At 41.7% G+C, this 14,608-nt stretch overlaps 1 protein-coding gene across 1 annotated transcript in view; it reads right to left on the bottom strand.

The window, feature by feature from the left end:
* Positions 1-13,933, bottom strand: part of prkar1b (protein kinase, cAMP-dependent, regulatory, type I, beta) — a 110,350-nt gene extending 96,417 nt beyond the window's left edge. The window contains exons 1-2 of the mRNA XM_033645293.2: positions 13,794-13,933; positions 11,283-11,470 (exon numbers count right to left, since the gene is read on the bottom strand). Of these exons, the coding sequence (XP_033501184.1) occupies positions 11,283-11,456 (174 nt within the window). The 5' untranslated portion in view covers positions 11,457-11,470; positions 13,794-13,933. The remainder of the gene's footprint in view (positions 1-11,282; positions 11,471-13,793) is intronic.
* Positions 13,934-14,608: the final 675 nt, after the last annotated feature.

Raw genomic sequence — 14,608 nt, 5'->3', positions numbered from 1 at the left:
ATTTTTCTAAAAGTGACCATCTACAGCTTTAATTGTTTGATTACATTTACTGATTTTCTTTTTCATATGTGATGGTAAACTAAATGTCTTTGGGTTTTGGTCAGACAAACAAGCAATATAAAAAGGACAAAATGAACAGAAGATTAACCTATGATGAAAATACAAAGTTACAAAGTTACAAACTACAGTTACAAACTACAAAGATGTATTACATGATTTAAAGCCTTACACTATAAAATCTGAAATTGAAATGTGCTTTCTTTAGTTCCAATTTAGGATGCAGACATGGCGATAGAGAGCAAGTTTGAGTGAGACGGTTAACAAAGGATATGTGTGAGATGACAGCAGAGAAGACGTGGAGAGGAAGACAAGAGAAAGGACAAGGATACTCGAAGGACACTAGTTGTGATGAGACAAAACTTGAAGGGACTCAGCTGCAGAGGAAAGAGAGGGGAATGAAAAGATGAGCGACGAGAGGGATATGGGAGAAACTGTAAAAAGCCAGGGGTGAAGCATGAGACACAAACTTATGACAGCCCTGTGAGCGTATAGAACACAGGGGGTATTGTGCCATAACACATACCAACACGCAAACAGATATACACATACAGAGACGTAAAAAGTAAAAAAGACAAGATATAAAGGGCTTTACTGTAAGAAGCTAAATCTGTTTACTTTATTAATGGGGAACAGCACTTGAAAAGATGACAAAGAAGCATTAGGAATTGGTCCTATGTTTCGGAATCAAATGTTGGCATTGTACAATTCTGCCAACTACAGATATGTCAAAATTGTGCAGCTCATACTTATGACATTGCTCTATGTCTATGAGCTGAGTTTCTCATCAGAAGAAGAACAGGGTGGTGAGAAGGTGACCATTTTTCAAGACCAACAAAAGCGGGTGTTTTTTAACGACAGTTCAGGACATGTCCAGCCATGTTTATAGCAACCAAACCCCCCATTTTAAGCCAAAACAATGTTTTCCTACCCACGTTCTTTTGTTCCTGAGCATAACCACATGTTACCCACATAGCTGTCAAAATGTACAAATGTAACATATCTGTGGTTTGCAGAAACGTACATTGCCAACATTTGTTCTGGCACCTGGGTCGCACAGCCCTTAGATGCACTTCCAAGCACCACACACATACAGATGGAGTGGTGGAGTGACGGCTGTCATGTGCTGAACATTTGGTTGCTAGTGCAGGTGGCATGTTCCTGATCAAAGTGTTGCTGGAGGAGGAGAGAGATGCATCTGAAAGAAGTGTTTCACTGCTGGAAATCAGTGCTACATGACCAGAGAAAACAGAGATAAAGGGTTTTTGCTCAAGAGGTAGAAAACCTAAAACTACCAGAATGCACTGCGCTGCACTGGAAATACTCCCGCTAGTGGGTGACGTAATGCAAGTTGTTGAACACGGGAAACACCACCAGCTGGTGACAAACAATCTTGTACAATTAAACAGGAAGTTAAAATATGTTTCTGAAAACATTTGAGATAGGCAACACACATGCACAAACTCTTGTAATACTGCGCACAGTGCACTACAATGTTTCTAAAAAGTAAGAAATAGGCAGTACAACAACATAATCTTGGCTCATATTTGATCGGCACTGCCTAAGTGTTGCCATTTGATCGGAATTTGGTCTGCGTTTGAGAGAGAGGCGTGGGTCTGTCTCTTGATCTGCTTTTATTCTCTTTGGCTGAATCCAAATGTCTGCACTTCACCGCACTTGCAGACTCGCAGACTCTGCAAAGTCCGGGAGTGCTGAGGGCTGTCCAAATCCACAATTCAAACAATCCACAAGGGGCCTCAAGCGGACTTTCTGCAGACTTCCAGAGAGTCCGCTTGGGGTGCAGCCTTCACTGATTTAATAACCCACAAATCATTGCCATACAGGTGTGACATTTTTTCAACTACCGTGTGTAAAATACTTATTGATAGCGAAGCCTATTAAAATGCTATTTGAATTGTGAAGGCCAGAAATAATATTCACCCATATCTAGTACAGAGATATGTATAAGTCTAGACTGTAGAGGGACTGAAATTGCATTTTATTATTGCAGCCTCTCAGGCAGTGCAGTGAAATAGGCTAAAAAAATTGATCGAAAAAAAAAAAGGGTTTCTAATGTAAGTAATACCAAGTTTTTTGAGTCAAAGTCCTGTCCTTATTTACAAACATTTCTGTTTTTGAACGCATGTAGCCTGTAGCCGTCACAAAAAGGCTATATCTTGTTATCTGCAGGAACAGATGAGTAGGCACTATTCAATATCGACGTATATGACATATATGAATATGACCTCAGCGATAGTTGAATGTTTCCATGGCAATGAGTAAAACAATCTTGAGGGCTGTCTATCAGCAGCTTGCAGTCTCTGGCCTCGCAGACTTTACGTGATGACAGTAAATATGTCATGCTATGAATGACCGAAGTCTGCAAGGGCTCATTCTGCAGGTCCAGAGGGTGGACATTTGGATTCAGCCTTTGTGTCCTGTGGTGCCAAAGTTCAAATTTGTAGTACGAGCAACAGCCTGTGGGTCAGGAAAAGATTTGAGCTGGGGGTTGAGCAGGGAGATCTTGGCGCTGGGAAGATGGAGGTAAATGTACCCACGTTGCTAATGATACAAAGTTCTTAGGGAAAGTTATAGAAAGAGAAAGAGGAGAGGGAAAAGTAAAGGATCTTTTGTGGAAATAAAGTGCTACAAAAGGAACCAGAAATCAAAAGCAAATTTCAAGTCTCTGCACATTCATTTTCATAAAGACGGCAGTCCTGCAATGCCAGAAAACACTGCTGAGCCTTGTGAGGCTGCAATGTGCCAAATTCAATAAAACATCTGCGGTGGCAGCTGCCCACTTGATACACTGAGTGACATATCCACGCTCACACATTCAGTCCTGGCACTTTTCGCTGGTGCTGCCTGTTGGACAGATCGTAATGATGCAGAGTGATGAGAGGGAGTCACCATCTCTTATTATGCACATGATCATGGCCAAAAGCACTGCAACAATAAACCCTGTGTATTACAAGTTCTATCTCTGTTTAAAACTGTTTCTATATCTCTGATTTTCACGAGAGATAACAAGCTTTTCTATTAATAAGAAACAAACTTGAACGAAAACTTACAGTAAATGACGGCGACAAACACACAAACATACAGGAAACATCATTGACAGACAGCCCTGTCATAATGCTTCACAAACTCAGCTAAGGTGTCACAGATAATGCTATCTTTTTACACTGTAATGTGCCAAAAATTAAGGTTCCTTCCTCATAAAATTGAGCTGATAGCAGTGGGGGGAGACGAACGCCCATCTAAAGCTACTGTTGTAGAGATCAAAGGCATCATTACCATGCATAAATAGGCAGCATGAAAGGCAGCGAGACGCTTGTTATCTTCCCATTCACAATGTCAGCTGAGCACTAAAGACATGTTATTATACAGAAACAAAAGTAAAAAACAAACTAGTCAGACTGATGATTTAACGTTCTCTCAAGTCTGCACGTGTATGAGTAGAAAAGAGACATCAAATAGAGACAGAGAGAGAGAAAGAAAGAAAGAGAGCAAAGCGTAGCGTGTATAAGGGGGACAACAGAGAAAGAATATAACATCAAACAAAACTGTGAGAGCAGATGCTGGCGAAACCGAGACAGAGAAAAGAGATTTTCTAGATAAGCTTGTGAATGCCGTATGAAATGGATCCTGTGCAGATATGAAATGAGGTTAGGTTAGATCTGGAAAAAGGGGGGAGAAAGAATACCCCGGTGATCTAATTGGCACACACACAACAAAGAAAACCTGAACACATGAGCAGAGAGATGGAATAAACTTTGTGAATAAAGGGGCTCATTCAACACAGGATAGACTACAGTCTATCTATCTCCTACTGTTGCCTAGGTTACCGCCTCTAGTGGGTGGTGAGTGCTGACGAAAACGGCTGGGAGAGAAGAAAGAGAAACACAGACGGACACAGAGGGTGAAGTACAAGAGAAAATGTGACGGCAAAAGTGTATTTTGTGTCATCTCTTTGTGTGGAGAACGAGAGCTGACGGAGGCAACACCTGACACCTTGATTCAACAAAACTATTCTTTATGTTGTTTTGCATTTTAAATTTGTCCTACTCTACCGGCACTAGGAAACAAAAGATTTTAAGACACTAAAATAAATATTTTGAGCAACAGAGGACTGATACAGCTTAATAACCGTACAAAGTAGAAAATGAAATCCAGATTAAATGGACATGAGGCAAATATTGTCCTCAAAGTTACCCTGCGCAGGGAGGAAAGGAGCACAATAAGCCTCTTAAATAACTGGGACACCACAAAAACATACATGGCCTGTTCCAATTCCACGAATGACTGACCTCACAGCACAAGCCCAGATTTGGAAGGCTTGACTGGAATCATGTTGGGAAACTGTGGACTTTAGAGCACCGAAAGCCTGCAGGATATTTTTTTGGTCTAACCACTTGCATACAGCAGGTGATTTCACTGACCAACATTCAGCAACATAACTGTTGAAGCTCTGCTCCCTCAGCAATGCAGTGGATCCTTACTACCTTAAAATATGCTCTTTAAAAACTGACCTTTGACCTACACACAGGGACACAAGCATCGGCGATAACATATCATCATACTGTTGTTATGCACATGAACACACACACACAGCGTAGATACAATCTCATGGTGTGAATCAACCCAGCTGACAACAGACTTCAATGTGTTGCAGAAAGACGTTACACTTTTACATCGGACATAAGTTAAATTTGGTTGGCGATATTTTAAATGTCTATCGACTTTAGAATTTCCCGTTGTGTGGATGTCAGCATCATGACGTTTTGCAGATGTTGGGTTCTGGTCTCCATACCTCACGACTAAATGTCATCATTCTTCATCAAGATGGCGTTGGCTAACCTGGAAATCAAGATGCCCCGCCCCTAGCAAATTCTAATTTGCACTGCACGGGAATCTGGCCCCGACGAGCAGAGCCTGCTGAATCTCCTATCAGACCAATCAGATAAGTCGATCTGACAGAGGCGGGCTCTGGGCGGGCGTAACATGATGACGACAGCGCTGCGCCGTAGGAGTCGAAAAGTAAACAGTCAAGATGGCAGCTGCTGAAGGACCACGTCCATTCAATTTAGCTTTGGAAGAAACGCTAACACCAACTACACTTATCTTTTTCCTTGAGAGAGGAACAGAAGATTGCCCTAGAAGCCTTCGCTTCCAGGAAGGACGTTTTTGCTGTTTTGCCAATGGGATACGGCAAAAGCATAATATATCAGTTAGCCCCACTGTTCGGCAAACAAATGGGGCTTAGTGCAATGAATACGTCACCTTGTTTTTTTCTCTGATTGGCTATCGTGCTATCCAATTGCGTGCGGCGGCATTTGAAATGTCTCAGTTAGTGCCGCCCCTTGGGTAGGAAGGGTGTATCGGTGAGGGCCAGACTCAAAATCTTTCTAGATTTGAGTCTGGATTTCCAGGCCTGACACTGGCATGAGATGTTTGGAAGACGTTGGACACAACTTAAAACCAAGAAAATATCGTCATCTGTCATCAGTATTCCATGTCAAATTTACATTGAAATTCGACATTGTCCTAACATTGAATTTTGGTCACCTGACGTCGCAACCTAAATTCAACCAAATATCAGTGTCTAAAGATGTTGGTAGCCGCTTGGTGTCTGTTGTGGCAGTCACTGCAGCAGGTTGTATCAAAATAGGTACAAGAACTTGTGTGCTTTTCTTCTCAAAGGACTGGTAAACAATTCCACGATGATTTCAAGTTCACTGGCCATCCACGACGTTTTGCTACTGCCAATTAGCTTGCTACTCCTTTACTACAAAAGGGGCCTGGATACCGCTCTACTAAGTCAACACTGTTTGCTGTCCTTGCTTCCCAATGGTGGAACAAACTCCCCATTGACATCGGGACAGCAGAAACTCTGCAAATCTTCTGTCGCAGACTGAAAACTCATCTGTTTAGACTTCACCTTGACCCATAATATAATACATAACCTATGCCTGGCAATCCATCCATCCATTTTCAACCACCTATCCAAAGCTGAGTTGCGGGGGCAGCAGGCTGAGCAAAGTATTCCAGACATCCCTCGCAATGCTTTCCAGCTCCTCCTCAGGACCCCAAGGCGTTCCAAGGCCAGATGAGATATAATCCCTGCAGTGTGTTCTGGGTCTGCCTCGTGGTCTCCTACCAGTTAGACGTGCCCGGAACACCTCCAACAGGAGGTGCCCAGGAGGCATCCTGATCAGATGCCCGAACCACCTTAACTGACCCCTTTTGATGCGAAGGATCAGCGGCTCTACTCCAAGTTCCCTCTGGAAGTCCGAGCTCCTTACCCTATCTCTAAGACTGAGCCCAGCCACCCTTAAGAGGAAACTCATTTCAGCCGCTTGTATCCGTGACCTCTCAAAACAGCATTTCAAGAATATCTAGCTTCAGTATTGTGACATATTTGACGAATTTGGTTTGATCGATAAAAAGTAGCCTTGTCTTAATAGTGAGACCCCAATGGCGTTAGGCCGATGGGACAGCAGTAGCTATATAACAAAATGTATTAACTATCTTTTATTGTCTTGGGTGGCCCGATGGTGCTGTGGTTAGCATTGTTAGAGGGTTCCTGGTTCGAACCCAGGGTGGGGGAGCCCTTCTGTGCTGAGTTTGCATGTTCTCCCAGTGTCAGCGTGGGTTTTCTCCAGGTACTCCAGCTTCCTCCCACAGTCCAAAGACATGCAGGTTAATTGGTGACTCTAGATTGTCCGTAGGTGTCAATGCGAGTGTGAATGGTTGTCTGTCTCTATGTGTCAGCCCTGTGATAGTCTGACGACCTGTCCAGGATGTACCCCAACTCTCGCCCAATGCCAGCTGGGATAGGCTCCAGCCTCCCCACAACCCCTAACAGGATAAGCAGTTACACAAAATGAATGAATGAATTATTGTCTCTATATGTGGCAAAGACATTAATGTAATTCTTGCACTTTTGGGGTTGTACCCACATTTTCAAAAGCACTTATTGTGAGTTGCTTTGGATAAAAGCATCAACTACATAAATGTCATGTAATGTTTATACAGTAAAATCATTACTAGCGCCGGATGTGTCCATATGTGTCGTCTTGACACTGGGACACTTATTCTTGCAGCAAAACTCCAAATCCCATTTCCTCTGGATCACCAAAATGATATTTCCTGCCATGTAAACAGAAATAATATGTGGAGCTGTTAGTTTTGCATTCGTGTAAAGAGTCAGACGATTGCTTTTTCAATGACAACGTTGCTGCATCAGACACTTCAGGGGGGAGACTGAGGACAGGACACTATGATCAGAGGCTACAGGTGGATGCAGGGGTGGAGATGGTGCTGATTAAATGTTCTACATAAGCAACAGCAGTGAGGATAGTGAGACACTTGCATGAAGAGTGTAGCTGCAGCAGGACTGAGCGGAGCATGACAGCTTAATACATTAACTTATTGCACAGGGTGTGACAGATATGTACTGCAGAGAGTGAAGCATGTTACGTGCAGTGTAACAGTGTATTCCACCAGTGACAGTGTAATCATCTTTACCAGCCACTTGTACAGACTGCAGTGTTGACTGTGGACACCAGAGCCAATACACATACAATAATTATCGTTCTCCCTTCTCAAAGAACTTGTAAATTTAAACATATGCTTCACGCCTGGGTTTTTTAACAAAGGACTGATCCCAACAGTAAATCTTTAATGCTCATCTGTTATCGAGCTGGAATACACATGTGCACGTGCAAGGGCAAGTGCGCAGTATGTTTTTTTACAGCATGAATCACTCGCAACTTGCTACTGTATGCTTCTGCTGTGCTCTATTACATCCATTAGTATTCATGCTGCCTCTCTGACTATGCAGCATTACAGTCCTCGCTAACAGCAGCAGAAGCTCCACTATGAATGCCGTGCTCGCACTCTGTCTCCTTGGCCACACAGCTCTGTGAGGTCCACTGCTCCAGATTACAATAGCAGGCAGATGCAAACACGTAAACAAGTGTGTAGGACATGTTAGCACAAAGGAGCCAGCCTGACCTTGAGCTTTTTGTATGTTCAGTCCTGAAAACGGCAGCTTAATACGCTGTAGGTGTAGAGTGATGTTGTACATAAGAGTCTGATTGGTCCGTCTTGATAAATAAATAAATGAAAAAATATAATTTACTTGCACATACAAGCAAAGCATTACTTTCATAAACATGATAAAGCCTTTGATTTTTTTTCGTCTTTCATTTCATCGTCACTTTAAGTCAGATGACTCTCACATGCTAACATCAGAACAGTAAGGACGGAGACCCTCCTCAAGGCACTGGGGTGGCGAGCCTCAGCCCTGCTATATCTGATGTCGCTTCACAATCACTTCTCTTGTTGAAGACTTCTTTCCAAGGCCTAAACTCTCCTCAGGCCAACAGCGACAGCCTACAGGTCCACCTCATACACCTTTATGACCCATAACAGGAGCAAAAGAGTAGAGCCCATTGTTTAAACAAAGAAATCATATGATCCACTCATGAGCAGACGACCCATCTATTTCTCTGCTTGATTAAAGCAAATGTTGGGAAAGAAAATCTGTTTTGGCTCAATTCTGCGAATGATCATGATCATACGTTTGTACATTTGTATGTTATTATGTAGCAGACAAGTTGAAACCGTACATTTTGACAACACTGTAATTAACGTGTGGTTAGACTTAGGCACAAAAAACACATGGTTATGGTTAGGAAAAGATCACGTTTTGGCTTAAAGTATTAGCTTTTTGTAGCACAATCTCGTGTGAAAAAGCAGCAATGTCTTGGTAAAAAACACCCGCATTTGGTGGCATTATCTCAGCTGAAAATGCGGCAGTGTCTCAGTATAAAAAACACCTATTTGTTGTGGCACAATATTAGTTGACCATTTAGGGATGTCTAAGTTAAAACACCCACTGCCAGTGACAAAGGGACGGGTTGCTAAAAAACACCTTTGGCTGCATCTCCATCACTTTAGACACATTATTCAGTTAAAAAAAAAAACAAACAAACACAAACATAGTGTAACCTTGGTTTGCAGGAATGTACAACGCCAACATTTTGTCATGGCAACTGCGCTTCCTCTGCTTGATTAAAGCAAATGTTGGGACAGAAAATCAGTTTAGGCTCAATTCTGGGAGCGACCACGATCATGTTACATTTGTACGATATTTTGTAGCGGTGATGTAACAACACTGTAAATAACATGTAGTTAGGCTTAGGCACAAAAAACACTTGGTTATGGTTAGGAAAAGATCACGTTTTGGCTAAAAATATTCGCTTTTGGTGGCACAATCCCTGGTGAAAACGCAGCAATGTCTCGGGAAAAAACACCCGCATTAGGTAGCATTATCCTGGCTGAAAATGCAGCGATGTCTCTGCTAGAAACACTTATTTTTGGTGGCACAATCTTGCGTAAAAATGCAGTCATGTCTTGGTAAAAAAAAAAAACCTCACATTTGGTGGAACTATCCCGCCTGAAAATGAAACCATGTCTTTGTAAAAAACAACCACTTTTTGTGGCACAATATCAGTTGAACATGAAGCGATGTCTAAGTTAAGTTAAGTCACATGCTACCAGTGACACGGGGACGGGTCGCTCAAAAACACCTTTGGCTGCTTCCCAGATACAAACTAAGGTCATGTACTCCATCACTTTAGACACACTGATATGTAAAAAATAAAAAAAAACATACAAACGTACTGTATCCTTGGTTTGCAGAAACGTACAACGCCAACATTTTGTCATGGCAACTGCGCTTCCTCTGCTTGATTAAAGAATGTTACGATCATGTTACATTTGTACGTTATAATGTAGCAGTGATGTGGAAACTGTATGTTTTAACAACACTATAATTAACATGTGATTAGGGTTAGGCAAAAAAAGATCATGTTTTGGCTTAAAATATTTTCTTTTTGTGGAACAATCCAAGGTAAAAACGCAGCAATGTCTCAGTAAAAACACTCGCATTTGGTGGCAAAATCCTGGGTGAATATGCAATAATGTCTTGGTAAAAAACACCCAATTTTTGTGGCACAGTATCAGCTGAAAATGCAGCGATGTCTCAGTTAAACCACCAGCTGCCAGTGACACAATCCCCAGTGGAAACACAGGGACGGGGTCGTCGATGGGGACAGGCCCTTGGCTGCTTCCCAGATACAGTCTAAGGTCATGTACTCCATCACTTTAGAAACATACAAATGTAACGTATCCTTGGTTTGCAGAAACATACAATGCCAACATTTTCTCATGGCGACTGCACTGCCTTCTTCTATCTTTAAATCAACAGTATGGTGTGCCTGCTGGTAGATTCCAAGTTATTTGGCTCCAGAAACCTTGTATAAATATAGCAGGAGTCAGTGAAGCAGCTTTCATCTAAAAAGCATCTTGCCACTGTCGAGGTGCCAGCCGGTGCCAACACATTTGCTGAAAAGAGACAGACACAAAACACTCTGGGCAATCACAGCATTTGTGAGCCACAGGGAATGTGCTGCAGAAGTTGCTCCTGTTTTAACCTGTTCTCTAGTTATGATCTTTCCCTTCCATCTTCTCGCAAAACCTCCTCTCCTCTATTATCTTTATATGAGTGTGTCACCTCTTTTGTCTCTGCTCATGGCCAGACAGACAGACTGGCAGATACGAACTGTCTGTTCACCCCGAGCCTGCAAACAGGACACTGGCCTTTTATGGGTGCTTCTCTCACATTCCCTAATGGATTCTCCTATTATAGGTTGGAAAATAAAAGCACTATTATAACAAGTATGAGTGCAGGCTGTTTTTTTTTACACAGTAACGAGCTGTTATGTCCTGTCTGCTCAAATGTGATGGTGCTACAGATATCAGAGGAAGACACAGAATGCAGCAAACAAAACAGTGTTTGTGTACAGTGCGTGGAAAATATGAAAATACCAGCACACTCTGTGAGGTGTGTATTTTTACACATGTAAGTGTCTACAACAGGAAAACAGCATTCCAGCTTGTAACTGAGCCTGTAATAAGCACTCATATAATTTTTAGGCTATTTTATTTATATAACATCAGAGAAATGAGACAAGAAATCACTACTTGGTAAGTGGGAAACACGGCGGCAAACATTTATGTCATATATCAAAAGTAGATCATAACTTTGAACTCACCGCACAAGATCTCAGGCAACACAGAGCCCCGACATTACAAACAGAGACTCAGACTGACAGACCTAAATCACACAAACACAGAACTTTGTCATCACCAACCTTCTCCAGCTTTTCAAAATGCTCCCGCAGGAACTTCATAGGACGCTCAGGCTTAGCGATGCAGAGGTTCACAATGCACTCTTTGAGGATCTGCTGGATGTTGTGCTTCTGCACAAAAATTTCACAGCCCTTCAAGCTCTCGTCTTCTTCCAGAGTGGAGGAGGAGGTGGCCATCTTATCTTTTATCTCTGTGGCAGTGGGAGAAAACAGGGTGTTCCATGAGAGGAGGGGAGGGAGAGCAGAGTAGAGAAGGGGGTAGAACAGGGGCAAAGGAGGGGCAAAATGCAGTGCATACAGTGTGATACAGAGAAAGTGGGATAGAGAATGGAGGAGCAATGGATCGTGGGAAGGAGGTGAGCGGACATTTCACACCCGTTGCTTATACTTCTTGTCAAGGGCCGCATGACATGAGCTACTGTCAGCTGGCAATACCCTAAGCAAGACATGACGGTGTACAATGGAGGTAATTGTTGAAAATAACATTACATAGTGATTATTCTGACAGATACGGCAGTTGCAAAATGAGTAATGATTAAATTGTAAATTGTTTATATTTGCATTTCACTTTAACTTAAAAATATATATATAAAAATTATGTGATATTTACTGGGGTCTGCACCAAACAAGCATGTGCCTTATGTCGGGAATATTAATCCTAGGCCGGGACTTCTCTCTAGTACCACAATGCTTCGTTTATAACAGGATGTTGTAGATATTTCTTAAAGAAGTCACTAAAACTAAAACTGCTAAATCACATGTAAATGTTGTTATGTCACTTCTGGAGCATTTTTGTTAATTTTATTTTATTTTTTTGCTTTTTTTGCCTTAATTTTGGACCAATATTGAATGTTATCGTCTCACTGATACTGTGTGATTTTAAATTTATGTATTTTTAATGTTGTTTTGTGAGTGGACCCCAGGAAGACTAGCGCCCACTTTGTAGAAGCACTTGGCCATATTGCGATTTCAATAACCACTAATCAATTGTGCAGCCCGAGCCCTATGTTGGCACTGCAGCTCTGGGGTTGGGTGATACGATGCTATCCACCATGACTATATGAACTGGTCACCTGTCAACTGAGATTTTGCCATTCTGTTTATACCATGGTCGCTATCCATTTTTAATCTGTGGGTGTATTAGAATATTGCTGGCAACGTTGCATATAGATGATACATCCTCCTGGGACCTGAACGTTTGTTTGGTTTGCTTTTAATTTCAGCTAGCAATTTGGGATCAGTAGACTAAACATCGGCAACGGTAATAAAGTCCCAAAGTCCTCAAACGAGTACTTCCTAATTAACAGCGTCTTAGCTTGTTGCTGTTGCTAAAATCGGTCAACTTTGTTGCCATATCAAACTATAGACTTTTTTAATCATGAGTAAACAAGTTTTAAACTATAACATGTGATCAGGTTTTGAACCTTGTCCACTTTTGTGTCGGGATTGGCTGCGGACTAATTTGGCAGAGATGGCCGCCATCTTGCTTTTACATGGATTAGGTCTTACTACCACTACATGACACAACAAATTGTCCATGAACATGGACAACAGGTTGAAGTTAAGTAGAATGAAGTATCAAGTAAACCCAAACTGTGATGTCCTCATACAAGGACGAGGATTTTTGCATCAATTTGACATAATACCTTGATTTATGAGGTATGTAACCAGCCAAATATAGATACCCCTGTCTGGTTATGCCATCTATAATCATCTTTAAGATCATTAAAAATATACTATACAGTGATATTTATAATATATGTAAAATTGTATCCCTGGGCAGATGTGCATGCCTTTTACCTGTGCCTTTGATTGTGGGTGACAGAGGGAGCCTCACAAGAGGATTATGGTTAACATGTTTAACACATATATTTAAGCAGGGTACACACACCTCATGCACAACAGCTGCATTACTACTGCAGGACTGTTCATGCCTTTACTATGTGTCTATGTGGATGAAGATGACTGAATAGGAGACTGGTGCCCTAATGGATATAATGTTATTTGTGACAGTAAAGCAAATTACAAATCCTCAAAGTGCATGACAACACACACAAGCTATGTCAAACAGTTATGTCAGATAACACAGTGGTTGTATGCCTCACAGCAAGGCAGGAAGCTGAGCAGGTGTAGCTAACTGTCAACTACCCTGTGTCACTTCCTCATATGGAAATCACGTCCACGACAGTGTTTTTAAATGCATAATAAATCTGAATCAATTATGCATTCAGGGCATGACATCTAGCGAGTTTTCTCTGCAGCAGATAGCAAAACAGTGCCCGCTTATGTTGACTGTACCATGCACACTGTGGAGCTGGTGATGGAAGTGAGCACCTGTTCAGTTGCATTCAATAGACAGCTAACTGAGCTAGCTGTGCTAACCTTACAATGACAACCAAACCACAACGAAGGGGAATTACTGCGACGTAAACGCCGTGAAGGGCCTGAGCTCAGCCGCTACTCAGTGTTCATAAAGCCCCACGGTCCGCTCGGTGCTCTCGCCGGTGTCCCTACCGTTATTGGTGGAGGATGCTCAGTGGGAAAACACCTCGCTGGTGGTGGGAGATTGGTGAGGTACCGTTGGTTAGCCGGGATGCTGCTGGCCGCTGCTGCTCTGCCTCTCTGCCTCTCTGATACCTCGGCTTGCTCTGCGTCAGTCCCGATGACGTCAATCTATCATCCTCCCGACCGCAGCGGCGCTCTCTCGAGGCCAGCGGCGGCGAGCACGCGCCAGCCAATTTACAGGTGGAGGAAAATCTTTAAAGGAAACATCCACCTTAAAAAGAACAGCGGTGTATTCCTGTAACATTGAACAGGCCTTATCTGTAAATATGAAGACACACATGCCTAAACCCTGAAACTAACATCTTTCTTTATTTTATATTTATTTTTTTATTTTATTATAAAACTATTTTTATGTTTTATTTATATATCTATTCTATTTTATTTATTTTATGTATTGTATTATATTTTATATTTACAGAAAGCCAGAAAATCTAATAGACAATAAATAAATAAATAAAAAATACATAAAACATTTTCTTTAAATTACAAAAAGGGAAAAATGTTGACAAATTAATTAACTTACGTAGCATAAGTAGATAGATAGATAGATAGATAGATAGATAGAAAGTACTTTATTGATCCAAAACTGAGAAATAAAAAAAAAAAAAAATCTGAGTGCTCTCTGTCAGACAGAGGTGAGCTGTTATATATAAGTAGGGGAGTACAGCATGTTTCATTACAATTTTTCAGCCTTTTTTTGCCACGAAAGTGGCAAAGAAGCGTGCTGTTGATCCTTTTAAAAAAACAAGGGATTTTCTCCAATT

Source organism: Epinephelus lanceolatus, chromosome 18 (assembly GCF_041903045.1).
Source record: "Epinephelus lanceolatus isolate andai-2023 chromosome 18, ASM4190304v1, whole genome shotgun sequence".
Classification (NCBI taxonomy): domain Eukaryota; kingdom Metazoa; phylum Chordata; class Actinopteri; order Perciformes; family Serranidae; genus Epinephelus; species Epinephelus lanceolatus.
This window is presented reverse-complemented; position numbering and strand designations above follow the sequence as displayed.